Source organism: Mustelus asterias, chromosome 15 (genome assembly GCF_964213995.1).
Source record: "Mustelus asterias chromosome 15, sMusAst1.hap1.1, whole genome shotgun sequence".
Lineage (NCBI taxonomy): Eukaryota > Metazoa > Chordata > Chondrichthyes > Carcharhiniformes > Triakidae > Mustelus > Mustelus asterias.
The window spans coordinates 27,426,311-27,450,854 of NC_135815.1; the positions used below are offsets into that span (position 1 = coordinate 27,426,311).

At 39.1% G+C, this 24,544-nt stretch overlaps 1 protein-coding gene across 1 annotated transcript in view; it reads right to left on the reverse strand.

Moving 5' to 3' along the window:
- Positions 1–24,544, reverse strand: part of srbd1 (S1 RNA binding domain 1) — a 257,149-nt gene that overhangs the window by 176,073 nt on the left and 56,532 nt on the right. Inside the window, exons 11-15 of the mRNA XM_078229680.1 lie at positions 24,119–24,222; positions 21,269–21,376; positions 16,750–16,907; positions 10,158–10,248; positions 8,002–8,109 (exon numbers count right to left, since the gene is read on the reverse strand). Coding sequence (XP_078085806.1) covers positions 8,002–8,109; positions 10,158–10,248; positions 16,750–16,907; positions 21,269–21,376; positions 24,119–24,222 — 569 coding nt within the window. The remainder of the gene's footprint in view (positions 1–8,001; positions 8,110–10,157; positions 10,249–16,749; positions 16,908–21,268; positions 21,377–24,118; positions 24,223–24,544) is intronic.

The window sequence follows — 24,544 nt, forward strand, 5'->3', positions numbered from 1 at the left end:
AATAATATTTTCAGCAATATAATTGAGAATTTTTAAAAAGTTTTTTTCTTTCTGACTCTTGTCTCTCTCTTTTAGTCCAATCTTTCCTTCTGTTTATTTCACTTTCTCTAACTAATTGAATAAAATACTTTAATGGACTCTAGGTAAAACTCTGCACCGTCCATTACTGAAATTGGTTTAGATGATGCACAGTTGCTTGTCCTGTTCGAGTGTGTCCCAAATTCCCTGCAGAGGGTGAAGGGAATGGCTCGCCACTGCAGGTTTCAGTGCAAAACTTCCTCAAGTCTGTGGCAAGGGCAAAAGTATTGAACAGCTGGTGCAGCTTATTTCACTGCTGAAAGCAGAGTCTGGTCCATAATGTTGAGTACTTCCTGATAGCATCATATTCTGCCTATGGATATCCCGCACTTTTAAAAAAAAATTTATTCCATCCAAAAATCTAAATTAAAATTGAATCCAATTCATGGTCTCCACAAGAGGGACAAATAAGATCCAAGCTGACAAGATGAGGCACTGCACCCCATCCTGGGCTTGATCTGACGCTTCATCTTATCCAAAAGGCCCGAGGTGGCTTTGAAAAATTGCATCAGGTGACGCCTTGGTTTAGCCTCATGGGCTACCCTAATCCTTTACTCTACCCTGGCCTGGGAGTTCAACCTACCTGATCATTGAGTCGTCCCGCACTTCACAAACAAACATGGGTTGTGCCAATCAAACAGCTTGAGAAACCATGTAGTAACTGCATCAGCCAATTCCATCCACATCACCCGAGGGGTCAGTGAGAGAAGATCTCAAACTCAATATTAGGTTCATCAACCACCACCAATCAACCATCATCAATCAGAGGCCTCAAGAAATGTCTGATGAAGAGACTCTAAATAACTTTGGCTTTTAAATGAGCTCCTTTTCACAGCTCAGCATCACATATTTTGTCTTCCTTTAATGTTATTATAAAGTAGTTGAATAATGTCTTCATTACATAAAGTTCTGGCAAGGTACTAAACATTTTGTTGGAAAATCAGCTTTATCAATCTGATCCTATTGAAGAAGATTGTCAGTATGTATTACTACAGCAATGTTTACAGTCAGGAATATGGGATTCTAAATTCACGATATTTCTTTATTAGGAACTATTGCATTATATTTAACACATGCAAAGCTACGGTTGTGCATTTTCAACCTGACACTTTTGGTGCCAAGGTCGGTGGTTGACTAACGTTGATTAAACTAGTGCAGATATAAGTATTTCATTCTTTCTGATTGCTGTCCCCAGGCAGAATCATGCAGGTCTAAACCCTGAACCATTCAACCTCATCCTTATTGTAATCAAACCTCAGCAGCCTGTCAGCATGATCTCCAGTGACACAAACCAAGACAGTTGATAAAAACACATTGTGTGGTGTATTTCATATCACCACAAAGATAAAAACAAACATTCTGCGCCGTTAAAATGTATTCCTATTTAAGGAGACAGTTTAAGGTGTTGCAATATACTACAACCATGCAAAACGGTAAGAATGTTTTTTGCCACTTACCTTTTAATAGTCGTTTCTCTATACAGTTGAATAGAGAAAAGGCAAGTCTTGATGTGATTTCAACATACAATGAAAGGTTAATGTGTAATAAACTTATTACATTAAAAAACAGAACTTCCCTTTCTCCTCAGTGAAACAGTTAGCTAAAAGGCAGAATCCTTTGAAGAAATGCTTTGTCTCCAAGCTGTACCTACACTCGGATAGTGAAATCAGGCAATTAACCCATGTACAACTGCAAAAATAAATCCATGTCCTTCAATGATGGACCATAACGCATTTCATCCTAACTAGTTCCAATTTTTCCAACTTTTTGAAAATACTGTAATCCCCAGGAACACCTGCAATTAATTCTTTTTCAAGGATTTGCGAAAGGATGCAATATAGCCAAATCATTTGACAGACAACATTTAATACCAAGGGATTCACATCAGCCATTTCCTTTTAAAAGGAGTCTTTGATGTTGACTCTCTTTAGTGTACTTCTTTCATGGTACATTAATAAAAATAATGGCAACTCAAAAGAGTAATCCGAGTCTCAAGGACGCATCTAAAGTTACAGCATGGCAGGTACCTGATGAAATACAGATTAATGCTGTTTGAATAGAAAATGAATGCCACAGGTTCAATGTGCCAATCAGGTAAATAATACGGGTGCCATTGAACTACTTTCATTTCTGCAACCAGACCTGCTGTTTTCACAGCCCCGTGTCCTTGAGGCTCAATTATCAAAATGTGGAACCGAATGTTAACCATACCTAACAGGCAGTGATGCAGAAGAAAAAAAACTCAAACATAACATGAGAAGCACATGGGCGGAGCCAAACCAAAACAGGTATTTAAAAAAGGTCGTAAAAATGGGTCAACAGGTAGACAGATGCCAGCTAGTTTAGGCCAGCTGAGAACAGATGATAGAGATGAAAGTGCGTGGATAATAAAGGGGATTAAGCAAAGGGTTATAGGGTTTCTGGATGGAGAAGGAACACTGTAAATTTTATTTAATATTGAACCCAAGCGCATTTTGTCCTCACCTTTAAAAAGGCAAATTGATTTTGCCAGTTTTCTGTTAACTTTCACCTGTCATGACGCCGTCTTCTCAAATCTTTTAATGAGTTCGACATAAACAAATAGTTTTATTAAAAAGAGAGTTGTTCAATACACGAACAACAGATTAAATATACCCTCTTATCTTGATCATGAACTCCTGAGGCAACGGGCAATTTTAAAAAAAATCCCCGATTATAATTGTCCAGATTTTGCAAGCAGCAGCTAAGGAATGTCCCTCACCCTTCACCTTGAAAAAAGTTGCCAATAAACTGTGGGCGCAGGTTTCCTCTTTTCTGACACTCCGAATTCAGCACCCTCGACAGGACATCTATTAAAAGGTCAAGGAACAGTGAGGCTGATCAACCAATCAGATTGAGAATCCTCACAGATGGCAAAGCAAGCAGTAAAGAACAGGAATTGTAAATTATATTTAAATCATTGTACGGAAAACAAAATATAGATTGGCACATTTTTAGGACAGCACGGGGGCACAGTGGTTAGCACTGCTGCCTCACAGTGCGCCAGGGACCTGGGTTCAATTCCGGCCTTGAGTCACTGTCTGTGTGGAGTTTGCACATTCTCCCCGTGTCTGCGTGGGTTTCCTCCAAGTGCTCCGGTTTCCTCTCAGTCCAAAGATGTGCAGGTTAGGTTGATTGGCCATTGTAAATTGTCCCTTAGTGTCAGGGGATTAGCAAGGTAAATATGTGGGGTTACGGGAATGGGGTCTGGGTGGGATTGTGGTCGGTGTAGACCTGATGAGCTGAATGGCCTCCTTCTGCATTGTAGGGATTCTATGATTCTATTTATGTGGCATTAAGGGAGAAACTAAATGGAATTCTTTAATCCTAATTTTTATTTATTTAAAATCTCTAACATTAATTTTCAGGGAATAAGACTCCACACTTGTAAAATAAAACATTTAGGCCAGAGGGATTGCTCAGCAGTAATTATCACTTATTCCGTCAGACGAAATGCAGTCACTCCTGATTGAAAGTCATTTGTGCAGTAATAGTAGATATTTAGTTTCATTCACAGTGATATCCATGTAGATTCCATCCGCAAAAACTGCAACAGCTCATCCTCTGAGAAACAGGATTTTCGGACAGCAGCTTCTGGATTTCCACATTTTTTTGCACAGGTGCAGATGTCTGAAGTTGCTGTCCATTTTGCCCAGTAATAATGGCGAGACTTGACAACATTTTTAGTCACAATTATGTTTCTTAAGTGCTGTCCTATTTGATCATCAAGTGCCTTACAAAACAGCATCAGTGAGTTCATCAATCTTCTTGCTAACAACTGTGTCCTACAACAGCTCAGGCAGAAAGAAACTTTCTTTCCACGTTTAAAACATCCAGTATGGCCAATGTCCCTCAAAAGAAAACTTGAAAGACTCAAAGACAGCTAAAAGTTTGGCTTGCCATTCAACCGTCCCCCCTTTCCTCTATCGGAGGAAACCAACCCAACTCAAAAGTGCAATACAGTTGATGAGTTTGAAGTGGCGTTAATAACAGCATGGGGTACAGGAGAGAGGAGACAAGGGTTTACCGTGGGGTGAACACAAATTTGGTAAGCAAGTCAATCCTCCAAGCTATTTCAGTACAACAGCTATTAGGGACTTAGAATCCATAAAAGACACAAAATTCTATGAATTAAAGCAGTCAACTGGACGTTAAATACAAGTAGGGACATCAAAGGCAGAAACAAATGTTTTTTCCCAGTATTATTTGGCATAACATAGTCGAGCTAAAAGCAGTTCAAAAGTATGTCAATCCTGAATTCCATAATTTTTAAACTGCTGTTGGGAATGAAGATGGATCCCAACTTTATAAGAATTCGAACACTGGAAATTCAGCAACACCCGGGAATAGAGAATGTGAGGCATTATTTCTGAGCACAATGCTATGATTTACATTTCCCTTTCAGTTAAAGGATTAAGACATCCAATTGATTCTATTGAAATTGAATCTCAATATTTTTATTATAATGGACTGATGAGGATATTCAACATCAACATGAATGCTATATTTTACAATTCAAAGGGCTTTTTAAAATGAGCACTCAAACTGATCTGTGACCAAAGCAGCCCAATTCCTTACACTGTGCCTACAACAAAGAGATTGTTAGTATTTACTGTGAATAGTGCAACTGAAGGAGACTAATTCATATCAAGAACACAAACAGTTGGCGCAGAAAAATAACAAACACCTCAGCTGGAATGTATAAAATTTGAGATTTGTTTTAAAGGTTTAATAGAATCTTTAAGAGTAGATACAGCAGCATAGCTACTGTATGTGCAACAGCTTAGATGCGGCTTGAAATTCGTTGAACCCTCAAAACAAAATGCTCACATTTCTGAACTTCAAATCTAGCAAGTGTTTGACCATGTTTTAACGCTGGGTATTCTCAGACCTGTACGCCCATTTGAGGGTTCACGATTAGTCTGTCTAATGAAAACAATGAATAAAAATGATCATTCGAGACATCTGCTTCAGTTATAGTACGCTGCACCCTTGGCTTGAACAGATAAAGCTAATAAAAAACAGTCAAAATCTATACTGGTGTTGGCAACGGATAACGATTTGTTACAGAAAACCTCATGACTAGATGAAATTTGCACTGGGCAGAAGCCCAATACAAATCCCAGTCAATAACGAAGGATCCGGTAGAGAAGCTATGAAAAAAAATCTTTATATTATTTATGTTGGACTGGAACACATAAGAGCAGGAGAACAATCATCACTAAAAGGCACAGTAAGAAATATTTGTTTTTCATTTGTGATTAGTGTCAAATAAAGTCCAGATGGTATTTATAAACTCAAAAAGTATCAGTTTCTTATGGCCTCTTTTTCACCACTATACTTAATTTAAATAATTCATTTACACATCTCTCCCCCGAAATGCCTTTCCTGTTTTATTCACACTTTGATTTTTTCCACACGTGACGATATTTATGTTTGAAAGCTGTACAACATAATAACAGCACGAGAAGAGGGAAAGATAGGAAGTTTTAAAAAACTAAAATTCTGCTTCTAAAACTTTTGTGGAATTCAGTGTAAAGTTAAAACAGATGTCACAATAAATCAATTTTGATAGATCTATAATTTAGAGTACTTGGGGGTCCTTAGTCCCTCTAAATATTTTTCTGCACCTTTTCCTCTTTGCCGCGAAAGAAATATTTCCCTTTTGTCAATGCATGCACCATCTCGCATATATGTTTTTATTTCCATTGCTTAGGAATATGATTCCAGGTTTCCCGTAGAGCGACTAAATAGGATGAATTCATTCCCTACCCTGCTCGGAGTACAGTGAGGTATATCACAGAAACAGTGAACAGGCACGAACTTTACTTCCATCAACGCCAAGGCCAGTTTAGCTTTCTTTTAAATCTGGTTTAATTCTGAGAAATGGTTTTAAATATGAGATTTTATCAATTACAACATAAACTATCGCAGACGTACTTGAGTTTATAAATTCAAAAGTATGCAGTACAAAATTTCCACTAAATGCAATGGATTTTTGAGAATCTATTTACTGCAAAGAAATCTCAGATGCACCCCTGATGTTTCAGTATATAATTGCTTCTTGCAATTGGGGACGAGTACCACACTTTGGCTCAGCATCCTCCGAACAGGTAGTGTTGGTAGTGGGGACAAGAAGAGTATATCCAGGTAGGTCGGAGTTTGAGCAATAGGTGGCAAAGATAAAGTGCATAGATGGATTTCAGTTGAGGTGAAACTTGATTATAATAATTCTGAAAAAGTTTACAACAGTAGTTGACAAGGGGAAGCCAGTTATAATCAGCGAACATGAAAGCAAAGAAGGGAATTTGGGCAGTCAGTTTAATAGAGGTGAAGAGGATATGACGTAGGTCTCATCAACAAGAAGTACCAAGGATGGCATAGGAGTGCTGGAAAAAACTATAGAGAGATGAAAGTTTAAAGTCAGAATGTCATGGGAAAGCACCAGAAGCAGATATACCAATTATCTCAATCGTGGTGACCATGATAACCAGCAGAAAAGAAAAGAAGGCTGTGATTATCTGCCCTCAAGGATGATCCTAGTGCAACAGGCAGTTTTGATAAAGGAAGCTAGGTCTGATCAGAGGTGGGGATGCACACTTCTATCATTGTGACATAGAATCCTACAGTGCAGGAGGAGGCCATTTGGCCCACCGAGTCTACACCAATCACAATTCCACCCAGGCCCTATCCCCATAACTTCATGCATTTACCCTAGCTAATCCCCCTGACACTAAGGGACAATTTAGCATGGCCAATCCACCTAACCTGCACATCTTTGGACCCTGGGAGGAAACCAGAGCACCCAGAGGAAACCTACAGAGACATGGGGAGAATGTGCAAACTCCACACAGACAGAGGTGGGAATCAAACCTGGGTCCCTGGCGTTGTGAGGCAGCAGTGCTAACCACTGTGCCACCGTACATCATCTGTAGCCGCTCCTGTCTCAACTCATTTGCTGCAGAAAGCTTCATCCAGGCTTTGTCCTGCAAACCCAAGCTATTCTAATTCTCTCCTCTCCGGTCTCTGAACTTCCATAAACTTGGGCTCCTCCAAAACTCTACTGCCATTATCATATTCTGCATCAAGTCCTGCTCACCCATCAGTCCTGGATCCCAGTCCAAGGTCTTTAAATTAAAACTCTCGTTCTTACGTATAAATTCATTCAGACACAATCCTCCTGATATCTGGAACATCCTCCTGATATCTGGAACTTCCTCCCTCACTCCTTTGCGCCCTCATTGGCAGGTATACCTTTAGCTATCAAAACCCAAAGCTCTGGAATTTCCTCTCCCTCAGCAGACCACTTACACTAAGCTTTTAATGGTCCTCCTAATATCATCTTTAGCTTGATGATAAATTTTGTTTGTGTATACTAGTTGAATATTCATAGCACTGCACAAAAACATTCCTGATTGTCAGCATTTGTCCTCATTTTCCAAGTTTGCAGGAGTTTGAAAAGTAAGCTGTGATCTACATCAAAATACATTCAAAGCATAGGACTGCACTCGCGTTTTCCACTTATTCACGCTGCAGTTGGTTTCAGCTGCTGGCTTTAACCTGCCCAACACAGTCGGCAGGAAAACGAGTGCCAAGGGTCTCAGAACATTTATTTTTTTCCTGTCAGCTGTGATCAATTTTCAAGAATTTGATGGTCTACTACTTGTAGTCTGAAACAGACGTCTTTGTCAATGGGTAAAATTTCCCACTTTTTAGCAACTCCTCACCATCATCATAAAACCCTTTTATAAATTGATTTAAGTGCATCTACACAATATTCATCCCATCAGAGGCATCAGTCAACCTATAGCCTGCAGATCTTGACAAACAAGTTTTGCTTTGAACGAAGCATATCAGTTCTAATGACAAACATGATAATGAAGAAGAAAACTGAAGAGCGCTTACCAGTAGACAACGTCCAGTGGGGCAAAATATTTCCTACTAATCAGGTCAGCGAAGAAAGATTCTGTTTCCCTGCAAGCAGTTCCATTACCAATAACAACGGTCGAACAGCTTTAGGCAGAAGAAAAAAAATGCAAACAGTTCTATTTCCAAATTCAGAGTGCAACCAAAAATTAAAATATTTCTCCACTCAATCAACAAAGTGAAAATTTCTTAGTCTATTTTCTTTTGAGAAAAGTTTAAGTACTACATGAAAAGACTTCAAATTTCATCTGATCACTTGACCTTTCCACTGAATTAGTTGGAATTATTATGTGCACCCTACATTTCTTCCTAAACAACTTGTTGAAAAATTTGCTTCAAAGCATAACTTTGCGACTGTCATTTTGGCTTCTTGTATAAAATAAAAAAGTTGTCGTGATATTTTCAGAGCCAGTTATCAAATAAAATTGCACCTTACCAACTAATTTATTGGAAGTGTATGAATTGTTTGAAGCTCCAATGCCGAAAGTCTGAAACGTATCTCAATTTATTGTATCATTCATTTTCAAATATTGATGATTAAGTTCCCTGTTCAATTATTTTCCACTCTAACCTAGACACATTGTATGTAATTAATTTTTTGTTTGTTCTTGATATATAGGCAAGACTGGCAAAACCACATTTATTGCCTATCCCTCATTGTTCCAAGAAGTTTCTGGTCGGCTTCCTCCTCAAATGACTGAAATCTTTGCAGATCAACATATATTAAATTTATATAATTAGATTACTGGGATATAACTTGAAACTGTAAATTAACAACATTTGAAGGTCCTTTCATTATTCTGGAACTTATGCTTAAAAATTGAGTTCACTTACAAAAAACAGGAAAAGAAAATCACAGTTGCATGGTCTCTGCAAAGAAATATTTTCAATCACGTACATTTTTTCTGCAGACTGTTTCTACAAAAGAATACGCTGTCAAGATGATTAACTGCTCATTTTGCTCTGAAGGATTGATCAAGTGCCGATGTAGTTGAACTCTTTTGTTTTCTTACACTGTAAAAACTTGTGTTCAATCTCATGAACTGTGATATATTACATTTGGATTCCAAAGAATGGTGTGCGGTTTGAATTTCAGGGTAAATGGGTTTCTCCCCATTAACTCAAGTGTTGTAGATTAAAAATTCAATTAACCCACTGAAAATAAAGGGATTGTCAATTTAAGACAGAGTGAGGATAGGCACACATATTTACCAAAGGTATTAGTGTAAAATGGCTTGGTTACACTCTTCATGGTTTTAAGTGCCTCTGGTCTTCTTCTGTGAATTAGTTTCCAGAATACCAACACCTACAAATACTCCATATTTGAACTGCATACACCCTTGGCAACCATTATAATTTAGTCCAATGTAGGAAAATACTTAAAAACATATATACATCATCTATAACAATGACAACAAATGACAGTTAGGGAGTATGGATAGCCTACAAGCTTCCTTAAAGACCAAAAGAAAGGAATTCTCCTTCCTGAACTTTTCCCAAGTAAGTTCTTTTCTCTTCTTTCTCGTGCAAAAAATACATATGCAGCATTGAACCCATTAAAGATATTCATATCTTAATTATATCACAAAGGTTTCATTAAAGTTAAAACGTATTCTTCTGGAAACTACAGATAGCCCATTTGCCTGACACTTTTAAAAGGATCTTCACCCAAAAAGAATCAAATCTTCAAACACAAAATAAAGGACTGCTGTCCTAATATAAATTTATAAAGTACTTTAGCCAAATTTATCTCCAATCAGGTCAAGGACATTGGCTTCTAATATAAAACGATCACTTATTCAGACATAAGTGGTCTTCTGAATATTTTTGGCACAATACTTATCTTAAACAACATGACTTAGTGTGTCTGGGTCAGATCAAATTTATATTTCATTGGAAATCACCACGAATGAACTTTCACTATTTTGCTTTATTAAATTTAGACGTGATTTTACTCCTTATTTGTTTCACCATACAAAATCGAAATAAGATAATCAGATAAAATGGATACCTTTTGCTTATTACATGCATTATTTAATATCTATGCCAAAAAAACATTCATTACTTCATTCATTTGAAAATCACATCACAAAATTAGGTGTAGCAATGTTAGATGCAAGGTACAGCTGTCACACCTGTATTTATGAAGCAAATGCCTTATCTTTTCAGCTTCACGCTGCGCTCCTTGACCAAGTATGTAAATCACATCAGTATGAAGTATTTGGCCTAAAACGATAGCAGGATGGTTAATGAAAGATCAAATCATTTTGTGAATAGGATGACATATGTTTCCAAACATCCAAAGCTACTGAATTCATTATATCAAAACAAGCATCAGTGCATTAATTTCATGGTGCAATTTGCTATTTAGAGTTTGTAAAAGAGCAATCCGCTGCAGAAAGCATCAAATCTTGGGGAAAAAAGTTATATTGGTTAAATAATTGGTTTTAGGGGGAGGGAGTGGCATAGTGGTATTGTCACTAGACTAATATTCCAGAGACCGAGGGTAATACACTGAGGACCCTGGTTCAAATCCCACCACAGTAGATGGTGAAATTTGAATTGGATTTTAAAAATCTGGAAGTCTAATGATGACCACAAAACCATCATCGGTTGTCGCAGAAACCCTTCTGGTTCACTACGTTTCCGGGAAGGGATTAATAAGAATCATAAGAACTAGGAGCAGGAATAAGCAATTTAGCCCCTTGAGCCTTCTCTGTCATTTAATACGATCATGGCTGATTTCATCTCGACCTCATTTCACTTTTCTGCTCATTCACCATAGCCCTTAAAACCCAAACTAATTAAAAATCTGTCCACCTCTTCCGTACGTTTACTCCCAAGTTCCAAAGTTTCTCCCCATTTCTGTCCTTACCTGGTCTGCCCTACATGTGATTCCAGATCCACAGAAATGTGGTTGACTCTTAAATGCCCCCTCAAGGGCAATTAGGGATGAGCACAAATGCTAGCCCAGCCAGCGATGCCCACATCCCATGAAAGAATAAAAAAATATTTGTAGTAATTGTCATAATCCTTTATTTCCAAGTAAGTTAAAGAAAAATTAGAAATGCCGCATTGATCTATAATAGAATGTTTTATTTTAATTTGTTCTTCCGCAAATACATGCTGGCCTGCATGCGCTCTTAGAAGTTGGGCAGAGTACCCAATTTGAACATGGCTGGTAAATCCCTTCTAAAATAAGTGTCTGTAACAAATCAAATTTGAAAATTTTTTAAATGCAGGGCCACTATTTGAACAAACTCCACAGCATAGTTGTATTTGAATTGACTAATTCGCTGGGGGTAATTTTACACCCCAATACAAAGGGGTGGAAGTTGGGGGTTAAGTTGGTAAATAAGTGAAATCTGGCCTCAAACCAGCACAAACCTCTGTTTTAACTGCAATGGGTTTGGGCACCTGAGTAACCCACTCTGGACAGGCAGGACTGTGATTATAACCTTTAAATTAGGTTACGTTCCACTTTACGCTTGGCGGCCATTTGAATTTAACACTGGACAGCTAGTTTTCTCAGGGCTCATCAATAACTATCTCGATTTACAATAATGTCTTTAATGTAATAAAACATAGGTTTAAGAAGGAAAAGCTAGAAACTAGGGAGCAGGCAACTGAAAGCACGGCTACCAATGGTGCCGCAACTAAAATTGGGGATGCGCAAAAGGTCAGAATTGGAAGAGCGAGGATACCTTAAAGGGTTACGTGGCTGGAGAAATGAGAAATTCAGTAGCTAAGGGGAGGAGCTGCCAGCTGCAGAATGCAAGCATTTTAAAGAGCATTATTTGTGGGGAATGTTCCCTCGAAGGAGCGCAGAGACACGACCATTCGGCAACTCTGAAGTTACTGCGCAGGCTGCACGCAAATCTTGTCCTTTAAAATACCAACAGTGCAAGGTCTCGCAAAAAATTAAGGGTATTGCAAATGTAAACTGATCAGGGGTACACAACAAAATAAAAATCAGAGGAGATGTCACTAATGAGTCAAGAGGAGCAGGAATGCTTCCCCAGACCTGCAAGAAAGTCTGCGGCTGGGATCTGTCTCTGTGGCCATGATCTTCAGACCCACTGTCAGCTATGTCCCAATCTTTCTCTCCCTCCCTCCTTCCTGCTGTGCTCACAAGCCTTTTGACTAGACCCTGATCTTTTCCAATTGGAGAGCGGTCTCTAATCAGGTCACCACATGGTGGTCATCTACCACCTGTATGTGGCTCCCGTCCTAACTGTCCCAATACAAGTCAGACATCCTCAGCAACAATTTCCTTTCAATCTCCTCCAGTCTTACATTCCCTCCTTTGCTTGTTCAACCTTGGACTTCGATGCATCTTCCTTCCCTCCATACATTCATTCTTAGCTACATCGAGAGCTGCAGTGGCCTTAATCTTTGGACCTTAGCCGTGAAAATTCCTCTGCCGAATTAGTTCTTTCAAGCTATAAAACCTTCTAAACTAAACTTTTGATTATGTCTTCAACTCTTGGACCCTGGATCAATACCCATTCCCTTCTCTGCTCACTCTAAAGTGCTGTGGGATGCTTTTCTACATGAAACATATTGCATAAATGCAGATTGTATCACATAATGCAGCCAAAACATGTGTTATTTTTGAAACTTTTGGACTGAATAGACTACTTTCCAGGCATTACTCAATTTAGAGAGATTTTTAAAACCAGATTAAATTTTAGTGCTTGCATTACTGCAATAAAAAACAGAATAATGGACGTCTGGGAGCGATTACAAGACTATTACTGATGTGAGCAATGGGTTTGAATGACGATGGATGCGAACCATGTTTACAAAGCTTAAGAGGTTTCAAATAATCTCAACTCCAAAATTAGATTAAAACACTAAAGAAATACTGCAGGAAAAAACGGAGTATTCTCTTGAAAGAAAGCCCATTTGAAGAACAGCAGTTGAAGCATAAACACGCTTTGCCTATCTTCAATGAGTAGCAACTCTGACTGCTTTTCAGTGACTGAGCAGATCAGTGCATTTCTGGGATATAAGGTTTAAACTACAGCTGTTAAAGACGCATCCACATGCATTATGCACATCTTTGGTAATCATAACATTTCAGATATTTACTTTTTGGCATAAAACCTTCAGTATTAAGTTATCTTAGTGGTAGATTTTGCTGTATAGTCACCCTTTTATATGTATTATCTTGGAAATACTTCATAGGGTATCAGTTGAACGTAAAACTTATTATACAGAGGGTTTAAACAATTCTCAAGCGGGTTGTGCCTAGTTGGTTTGTGTGTAGCCTTTTCAGAGCATTCTGTTCAAACCAGTGAACAAATAGAAAGAATCCACAATTACTGCATATTTAAATTTTTTTGAAACTCTGAAATTCACAAAGTGCTTTGATACATCAATGTTTGTAAGCAGATTTAATTTCCAATCTTGGAAACAGGAATTAAAGTTAGAATTTTCTACAAGTACATATTGTTTATGATCTCAGTAGTCATCAGTAACTTTTAAAAAAGGAATTCCATCTCCCAGTTATGAACTGAAAGAATTACGCCACAGGATTTCACAGTTTACTATATAAGAGTTAAACAAAGCAAGGGCTACTAAGCAAAGCGCTATTTCATAAATTTGAAAATCTCAACAGGATACCCCTGTTCTACTTGGATTTTCACCCAAGAGTGATCTTTTATTTAAATTCATTCATGTGATGTGAATAACACTGGCTGGGCCAGCATTTATTGACAATCCTAATTGCCCTCGAGAAGGTGCTGGTGTGCTGCTATCTTGAACCACTGCAGTCCATGTGTTGTAGAAACTTGTACTTTACAGGATCTTGAGGGTTCCTTACTTCTGGGACCAAACCCAAGGTATGCCACAGCTCCCAGAAATTCCTTTTATACACCTCAGTGTCCCTGCTTTTAGTCATAGAGGTTTACAGCATGGAAACAGGCCCTTTGGCCCAACTTGTCCATGCCACTCTTTTTAAAAAAACTCCTAAGCTAATCCCAATTGCCCACATTTGGCCCATATCCCTCTATACCCATCTTACCCATGTAACTGTCTAAATGCTTTTTAAAAGACAAAATTGTATCCACCTCTACTACTACCTCTGGCAGCTTGTTCCAGACACTCACTACCCTCTGTGTGAAAAAATTGCCCCTCTGAACACTTTTGTATCTCTCTCCTCTCACCTTAAACCTATGCCCTCTAGTTTTAGACTCCCCTACCTTTGGGAAAATATATTGACAATCTAGCTGATCTGTGCCCCTCCCTGAACGCAGAGATTTCTTCCGTTAGTATCCGGCTAGGCAAACCCTCCAATTCTCCTTCAACACCTCACGATTGCAGGCTCCCCAGTTCAAGCATGAGCTTCACTGCATTCCTGCTTAGTGACTTCAAATCAGAAAACGGTCCAAGTTACTAATAGCCTCTTCCAATGATCTACAGCTCCAGGCAGATTCTCTCTCTGCTTGTCACAAAACTGATCCCATGCTGACATCAACTGCTTCGGTGAACAATCACACAGCCAAAACTCAAAACCAAAAACACTCCTCCCTGCAATCTATTCCTCCGTCAACATGACACCCCCGAGACGTCCAAGGTAGAGATTTAAACTAATTATTACCTATTCCCAAACCTTCCCTTTGCTCTGGGAAACAGTAGGAATAATTTAAGCCCCTTATTGAGACAGCTCTAGACATCCCATTTCCACCAAGAAGCTCAGAGAGCTAGCCCTTTGTTTAGTTGCCAATGCTTCCCACCATGACCTTATTAAACCCTGCAAAACCCTGTTGGCACAGTGGCAAGCACTGCTGCCTCACAGCGCCAGGCACCCGGGTTCAATTCCCAGCTTGAGTCACTGTTTGTGCGGAGTCTGCACCGTCTCCCCATGTCTGCATGGGTTTCCTCCGGGTGCTCCGGTTTCCTCCCACAGTCCAAAGATGTGCAGGTTAGGTGTATTGGCTATGCTAAATTTTCTCTCAGTGTGCCTAAACAAGCACCAGAGTGTGGCAACTGGGGGATTTTCGCAGTAACCTCATTGCAGTGTTAATGTAAGCCTACTTGTGACACTAATAAATAAACTTTTATTAACAATTACTTTAGGTTTATTTATCAGACATGTGGTTTGATTTATCTTGCATTTAAAAATTTCAATCCCCAAATTAAAATTTGTACTCTTAAAACATGAATCATAAGATTAGTTATTTGTAACAATATTTTAATAACTTGCCATGAATTTTGCTTGAATTCCTAACTTCCAGCACTTTCACATTACATGTTAGCATAAAAAGAAACCTCAGCAGTGCCAACAAGCAGTCTCATTCTCAAACCATCAATGGTTATCAAAAAATACAATTTTAAAACATGTTATGTTTACAGTGCCAAAGGTGATGGAGATAGAAATTTAGAAGAACATCAACATTAAGTTATTGAAGCATAGCTGGGGCACCTCAAAGGCTCAGCAGGCAAATTATACCATACTAGATGGTCCTGGGCTACATATTATAGGAAGATCCCTTATTAATGCTGAGTTGATTGATCCCAATGAGTGATGAAGCAGCTAGTACTGACTCGACATGTTAATGACAGTTGCGACAATCTTTGACCCAGAAGAAGGGCAGTAAAGAAAATTTGCAATCTTTTAAAAAATGTCTGGGAAATCGAATGTTTCAAAATGACAGAGTTTGCATCAATTGCAAAGGGACTAACAGTATTTTTTCTCAAATAAGTAATACTGCTCCATGTGACCTGGTGTCGCTTGACCTGGAAGCAATACAATACCAACAAGGAGGAAGTTAATATAAGAAAGACTATGGCCAGAGCTATAAGAGAGCTGCAGCAAATGGAAGAACAGAGAAGGGACATTTACAATGGGCGTGTGCTTGCATATACATGTGTGTGTGTGCGCATGTGCTTACATGTGCATGTGTGTGTGTGTGTGTGTGTGTGTGTCAAGTTAAGCAAGACAGAAAGCTGAAGGCAGGGATTGTGAAGTGGTCAATGTTACTGCTGCTAATTCAGTTTTGTCAATTCAGTTTTGTCAGAGCCAACCAAATAGTTTAACAGGGTTTATTAGAGGATTCAGATAAAGGAGGCCCTGAGCAACATGTGCCATGAACACTGTCGTGAACCTAGTTAAGGAGGTTCTGCAGGAGTGTGCCATTTGGGTATATGGCTGCAAATGAACGTGTCGCGAGGGCTGAATCAACAGAGTGGAGAAGTGAGAGATCCTATGTACCAGGGGCCATGTTAGAGAACTTATAAACTGAATGTGATGCCATAGGTCTGCAGAGAATAATGTGGTTCCTTGTAGTTGTACAATACATTTTTTATTTCATCGTCTATTGAAAGTGAAATTGACCTTTTCATCTAAAATATAATTTGCCTGTTAATTCATGTTTAATTTGCATTGGTGTTGATTCGTTAAAGTAAAAGATACAAAAAGTGAAATTGGGTTGGTGACTGAGTGTTTGGTAAATTTGGTTATTTTGGTTTACGGTTTCCTCACAAGGATCCTAACAGTGAAAATCCAAATGCAGCGCAAGATAAGTTGCAAAAGCAAATAATAGCCATGGTGTATTATGTTCAAGGGAGTCACCGGGCCATTCTGTATCCTTAGGAACTTCTTAAAGGTTGTAAGTTATGTGTTAATACATTGTAACCTATGCTAAACAGTATAAATGCTGCATTTATATATATCCATACATGGCCATATCAAATCACTCCAAAGCAAAGAGAGAAACCTACTTGTAGCTGAAATGATTGATATTTTACAGCCATGCCGAAAACCAGGATCAATTCCCATCAGAACCTGCCCACGAACAGGATTAATCAAAAGAAGCTGTCGAAGGTTTCTTCCAAACATTGCAATGGATTCCTTCTCAGCATCTGAGCTTAAACGAGATCTTAAAAGAAAGATAAGCAAAGTCCAAGTTATCCAAATAAAACAGATTTCCATTAACATATTATGTACTTCTTTATTATTAAAAGCTCGACATAATTTCAGTATTTATCTTCATCCATTCAGAGTTTCCAAAAAGTGACCAAGAATATCGATCAGAAGCACAGCAATGCCCTGCAATAGAAGAACTTAGAGTTATGAAAATCCAGATCTAATCTTTTATCTCTCTCTTTCTCAGTTTGTAGATACCCCTACCAGGAAATCTGCTGTCGATGTATGTCACACACATTTATCTTAAGAGTTCCTCACACATCCACTTTGGCTAGTCTGCAAGCACTATATGAAATTCATCATCCAACTGCATCCAAGTCAACTCCTCTTTGTGCTGTCCTCCACGCTTCTGTCTGGTGGAGATCTCTGTAGCTCTTCAGCTCTGGTCAAATGGTCAAAACGTGGGCATCTTTTTTGGATGTCACTTTCTAAACAGTTCTTTTTGCTCTTACAATTTCTTATGGTGCATAGATAGAAGTTTAAGCCTATGTCTTAGCATCCAAATTTCAAAGGCCTCCACTTCCTTCCACAGATCTTTATTTGTTGTCCTGGTTTCTGAGGCATAGAGAAAAATCGATAGAATGTAACATGCGGTTTTTCCTCATTAAAAGCTAGCTCTGCTTCCATGCTCTCATTGTTAATACGTCGCCACAAAATTACTTCTGTATATCTCTATCCTTCTTCTGACTTCGGTATCACATCAACCATCTTCTGCTAAGTTTGTCTATTTGGGACAAATGCTATCTACTTGTTCCATTGTGACACCATCCATTTCAACCTTGAAACTTGCTTCTCCTAAGGCATTTCTTCTGATCACCATGGCTTATGTCTTTTTGATGTTCATACTGTTAAACTGTTTGTAGTTATTGTTTTTAAAAGAATCAAAAAAAGGGAAATTTTGGGGCTTTTGCCCCATGTGATTAACTTTCATCTTTGATCATGTGACAAGCTATGACACCCATGTAAAGTCACTTGTCAGACAATGCAATTCGTTGTATCCATATTCCTTAGGTGGTTATATATGTGGACTCTCCCCACGTATCAAAGCACAGGGAACCAAACCTAGCCATTTATCTTTCTCCCTGATATGGCAGCTTGCTGAGAGGAAGAACCTTGGTGATTGTAATTTTGCTGAGTTCCTCCCTCCCTGCCAATTCCTGATTTACATCTCTTTCTGGGATTTTAGTCTTTTCCTCTATAGTGAAGACTAATACAAAATACCAGTTCAATTCATCTACCATCCCCCTTTTTTCCATTATTAATTCCCCAAACTCTTCTTTTTTAAGCATCGATAGGAACTCTTACTATCAGTCTTTAAATGTCTAGCTATCTTCCTCTTGTACTCTATTGTTTCTCTCCTTATTAATCCTTTAGTCATTCTTTACTTTTTTTATACTCTGCGCAACCTTCTTAAATGCCATCTATCTTTGTGCAATTATATACTTTTTTCAGAAAAAAACGTTTTGGGTCCACCCCTGGAATTGTTCTCTCTCGTTGAAACCTATCTATTCTGTTAGTTCTCAAATTCCCGCTTAAATGTCCGCCACTTCATCTCTGTTGAACTATCCCTTAACCTAAATTGCCAGATCATATTGGCTAGCTCTGCTTCCATGCTCTCATAATTACTCTTCCTTATGTTTACAATATTAGTCTCATCAGCAACCTCGTAAATAGGGCCCGAGCCATTTGCTCACAGTGCAAGCTTGATGCTGAAATAAGGCATATGAAAGCCATCCTGTGAGATAATGTCTACCCCAATAAGATCATCGATCGCTGTACATCACGTGAACGGACCTATAGACTAAACTTCTGCCATGAAAAATGCCCAGTCTATCTCACCCTGAAAGGACAAGCTGTATCTAAAATTTGCTATACTAACTGTTCCACCCTGTTACTATGCAGCAGCAACAAGAATGGTATCCTCAACTAACAGGATGCTGCCATCAACCCAAAAAGGCATTCTACCTATCACACAAATGAGTAATATGGTATATGAATTCCAACGGCAGTGAGATTCCAGGTATGTAGGCTGTACATCCTAATGATGGGCGGGCGGATTGTAGCAAGCAGCACATCCCTTTCATTGTTCACAGCAGGCAAAGCACTGACCATATCCAACTAGCCCATGTTGCAAAACTAACAAGTGTCCAACATTCGATGTGATTCTGTGATTGGACAACACTTGCTAAAAAGATTACTAGTCGGGCTCGCACTGTGGCTCACTTAGATGTGCTAGAGGCCACATATGTTCATACACAGGGTCCTGCTCTTTGCAGACAAAAGGAGCATGTGCACATAATGCCTTTTCCAACTGAACAAAAGCTTTGGTGAACCAGCATTACCTGGTTACATCCCCATGACGAAGCCTTGACCAAAGTTGATCTGCGTGGTTTCAAATTCAAACAAAAGCTTGGCAAATAACAGTTCTCTACTGCATTCTCCATGGCAATACCTTTGCCAATCAGACTGCTCTTGCCAACCAATTCGCGCTCTCTTCTTGATTCTTTTATTGTTGGTTTACCTCAAGTAGCTGTCCTGGTGAGTGCAGGGCGAAAAGCTTTGATAGCATGTTTCTTTTTTCAGCAATACCCTTTCATGCTACCCCAGTTGCTTTCCATTTTCTGTTGAGTCCTCTGTTCTATTTTCTCAATCCTGAGACAATCAGAATTTTTTGTACTTTAACAGTGAATGCCTCATTGATCAAAGTCTGATTGGTCACGCATCTCTCTCTTTTCCAGTAATTTCAGCTCCATCTTAATTTTGCCATTGGGAGACAATGGTCTGAATTTCTATCCACACCAAGGTACATATGAATGTTCTTTATACTGCTTCCAAAACTTTATGCCTCCACATAATCTCTTTGATTTCAAAACACATTGCCTGGACTACTACTTCTTTTTGGTTGATTAAATAAGGTGTTTCCACCAGGAATTCATTTTCCTGACAAAACTATATCAGTCTCTCTCCTCTTTCATTTCTCGATCCAAGGCCGTATTGACTGATGTGCATTCCTGATGTTCCTCAACCGATTTTAGCATTGAAGTCGCCCAGTACAATTACCACATTTTAGTTGATTTGATTGCAACACTTCAGGATGTCACCAGAAAATAGCTCTTTCCTCTTCACTGATCTTGTATCAGGGCATAAACGTGTATGACAACCAGATCAAAAGGCTTCCCTTCGATCTTAATCACGATCATTTTTCTTGAGGGTGGCCAATAATCTTGAACTGATCGCTTCTTTCTTTTGTTTACTAGGATTTCTACTCCATTATTTTAGCTGGGCCCTAGCTAGGTGTTCCACTAAGCTTGGCTGCAGCAACCACAAGTTATTGCATAGGTCACACACAAACCAACTCTTAAAATACGAGAATGCGGGCACATAAAATAATCTGAAGGTAAAGCACACTTACATGAACTGGCCATGCATAAAAAAGATATTAGTGGGAAAGTTGGCCATAATCAGTGTTTTATAAAGGTTTAGCATTACTTCCATGCTTTTGTTGCCTCTATTTATAAAGCCAAGGCTCCTGTACGCTTTTTAAAAGTCTTCTTTACATGCTGAATGCTAATGCATATTTTCAAACACTGCCTGTTGTGGTTTTAACCTCTGTTGAGCAAACCTTAATTTAACACCAATATAGAATCTTAGAATTGCTACAAGAGAGAAGGAGGCCATCCGGCCCATCGAGCCTGCACCGACCACAATCCCACCCAGGCCCTATCCTCGTAATCCCACGTATTTACCCTTGCTAATCCCTGTGACACTAAGGGACAATTTAGCATGGCCAATCCACCTTAACTGCATATCTTTGGAGTGTGGGAGGAAACCAGAGCACCCGGAGGAAACCCACACAGACACGGGGAGAACATGCAAACTCCACACAGATAGTGACCTGAGGGCGGAACTGAACCCGGGTCCCTATCACTGTGAGGCAGCAGTGTTAATCACTGTGCCACCATGCCACTCATATCTTTGTATAATTACTCAAAATTACTAACTTATAGCCAAAAATTCCAAAACATGACATTGTAGTTAGTATGCAAAAGAAACAATAATATGGCCAGTGTTACTGCTCCTGTTCATTTCTGGTGGAAAGTGCATGTGTGGAAGTAAATGGAGTTTAGAATCAGCTTAGCTGTGATTCATTTCCTTACTGTTGGTCTACCGATGCTTAAGCAGCTAGGTTTACATTTGAAAATTACATGAGCAATAAACCAAAGGGCTATGAGTGCCAACTGCACTTTGCTCAGCAAGATTTAATGCTCTTAGGAAAGGAAAATAATTGAAAAATATTTTGAAGAGAGTTGCCACCTGAATTCCCGGCACAGAAGTGGATAAATGAGACGTTTATATGAATCTTCAGTAGAATCCTTCAAGAGTTTCATGAATTCTGGCCTTGCAAAATGGCGTGGTCTCCACCTACATGAGTGTTCAAACATATAGTTTAGGACAAGCATTCAACAGAGACCTTCTTTTCAAATATTGTGGGGTTTTTTTCTCTGAGAATGACAATGTATGAAATAAAATTGCTATTTATAAATCTCAATGACCTAGGATATCTGCAGTTCAAGAAACTGTCCCCTGGAGTGTCAGCAGTTGCCATCACATATCTTAATACTGAAGGCAAAGACATGAAAGTGACAATTAGTGTACACTGAGCTTTTGCATCCAATTACAGAAAAAATATTGAAGTCATGGAAATGATGCAACATGTAGGGCCATAACTTCCTTGGAGTGACAATCATTTGCCATTCCATACCCAGGTACATGTGCCAATTTTCTTGCATGTCTATCTTGCCCAACCTTGATGACTCGAGCCAGGTGAGATCCAGGCAGCGCTGTGTCAGAAGCCAAGAGAGTTGAACTGAAGGAGTCATGATGAGGAGATGCCAGCATTGGACTGGGGTGAGCACAGTAAGAAGTCCCACAACACCACGTTAAAGTCCAACAGGTTAATTTGAAATCACGAGCTCCACTCACCTGATGAAGGAGCAGTGCTCCGAAAGCTCGTGGTTCCAAAAAAACCTGTTTGTCTTTAACCTGGTGTTGTGAGACTTCGCACTGAAGGAGGACACACTATTTTTTTAAACTGCACTAGCTACCCTAAAGCACGTAAGTTTAATGGTCCGATTGAAAATGAGAGGCCAGGGAGAAGGTAAGTGGATAGGATTTGGACGTGAGGGGAAATTCAGAGGTCGGGTTGGGAAAAGTCCCATGCGGAGCTCGGTATAGGTGTTTAAAATAGTTACTCAGGAGTTAGAAGAGGTTTTATTTCTTCTAACTTTTTCTAAGTAACTATTAACATAATCCTGGCTGAACCATCCGAAGTTAATAGCGCAATTGGCCAGGGGAAGTTAGCATTTGTGGACAACTGTCACTGGGAAGTTCAGAAAGGGATCCCCAACACATCTTTGGGTTACACCCCACATCTGACACTGAGGAGTCTGAAGGTTATGGCCCATAGTAAGTGTGGCAGACTTGGGAATAAAATGGTAACTTTGGACACATGGGGTGAAATTTTCCCAAACATTGACAGTGTCAGTTTGGGTGAGAAAACTGGATGATTCACAGCCGGCATGTGCAACGCGAATCAGATTGCAATTTTCCCCCACACTTAATCGCTTTTTGGGAGTGGCGAATTTTGCACCGGTTCTGAGAGGGGTGACGCTTAAACACACCAGCAAGCTCAGCTTCACAGAGATTGGGTGCCATTTTTAAAGGGCGCCCCGATCTCAAAGTGAAATTAATAATAGAGCAATCTTGCAGGAAGAAGAGATGCAATCTTGCTGGACTTGGTCTTGCACCTGTAGATTCACTAATAATGACATCAAGAGGTAATTTCATGTAGTTTTAATGGGCAACTTGAATAAATTGCAGGAACATTCATTGGGACACATATATTTAAAGGAGATACAACAGAAGTGATGTGCACTATTAGTGCTTTTTTTCATGATTTTGAATACTGGTGCATTACCACAACCAAAGCTCAGTAAATTATGACACTTAAAATGGAATTAGATGAATATAAAAGGAATAAAGAATGTATTGGAAAAGAGAAAGAGAACTGTACTTAAAGACCCCTGATATGGAGCCCCAATAGTCTTCCCCAGTTCTAAAATTTATTTTAAAAGCTGTGCGGGCAAAAATGCTAATTTATAAGATTTTAGTTCAGTTCGTGTCTCTGCAGGTTTTTAAATCAGCTATTGTTCAGTTGGTGGCACTCTCACCTCTTGAGCCAGAAGGTTGTGGGTTCAATTCCCACTCCAAAACCCGAGCGCAAAAATCAAAACTGACACTCCAGTACAATACTGAAGGAGCGCTGCATTGTCAGAGCTCCTGTCTTTTGGATGAGACATTAAACCTAGGCCTGCTTGCCCTCTCAGGTGAACATAAGATCCCGTGACACTATTTTGAAGAGGAGCAGGGGAGGTATCTCCTGTGTCTTAGCCAGCAGATTTCCCTCAACCAACATTACAAAAAGACTATCTTGTTATAAGACTGCTGTTTGTGGGAGTTCACTGTGCATAAACCGGCAGTCCCATTTCGCACATTACAACAGTGACTACATTTCAGAAGTACTTCACATTGGCTGTAAAGTGCTTTGGGGACATCTAGTTGTCATGAAAGCTATACAAATTCAAGATTAAGTACATTATAAATTTAAACAAGTTCAGTACTTAGCCGAATTAATATATCCAAAGGACTAACAGAATGGATTGTTGAATTCCTGTTCGGTTTCAAAGAGTAAAATTAACAACTGGATACACTTCAATACATATAAAAAGTACGGAATCTCTGGATCTCATTCAATCTTAATACTGCTTCAGCAGCTTGGTTTCTGCATTTTGGCAAGTTATATTCACCCATGCAGTTCACTTACATAATGACTCCCCCGTCAACTGCATCCTATCGAAGTACAAGGCACCTTTCCACAAGCAAATGGAAAAGGAGAATGAAAGGGCAAATCAGTCTGCACACGTATGAGTGCCTGGCATTTGCAGATACCCAGAACCGGGTCAGATAAGCTCATATTCAAAGATATCCCCTACCTAGCAGTATTGGGTGCAAGGAGAAAAGAGAACAACTGAAGAGATAACTAATTTCATCAGGAGAGTGCAGAAAGTATGTTTGAACATTTAAGCTTTGTATATATGTACAGACCTTTCATTGATGCACCATCTACAGAACTCATTTTTCACTCTGTCAGGAATGCTGACCTTCACTGTCAGGATTTTCAATTTTTCCCCTCGGTTAATGGCCAGAATCTGAGTGCAAATATAAATAGCATAGACAGATGACACATAAAATACCCAAAAGACAAACTTATCAAGTCTCCTTACAGGTAGGCGCTTGCTTGATGCTTTATAGTAAATCATACTGAATATAATCAATTAAGAAAGGTATATTTATGGATAGTTAAGGTCACAAACATGGACTTGATAGAAAGAGATAAGGAAACATAGCAAATACAGAAAGGTTAAGTCAGCTGGTGCCAAGTCAGCTAAATATATTTTTTAAAGTGGATACTGCATAACATTCTGCGATAAATTCCACAAATTTCTGTTCTTACTGCATAAAATGCAATGT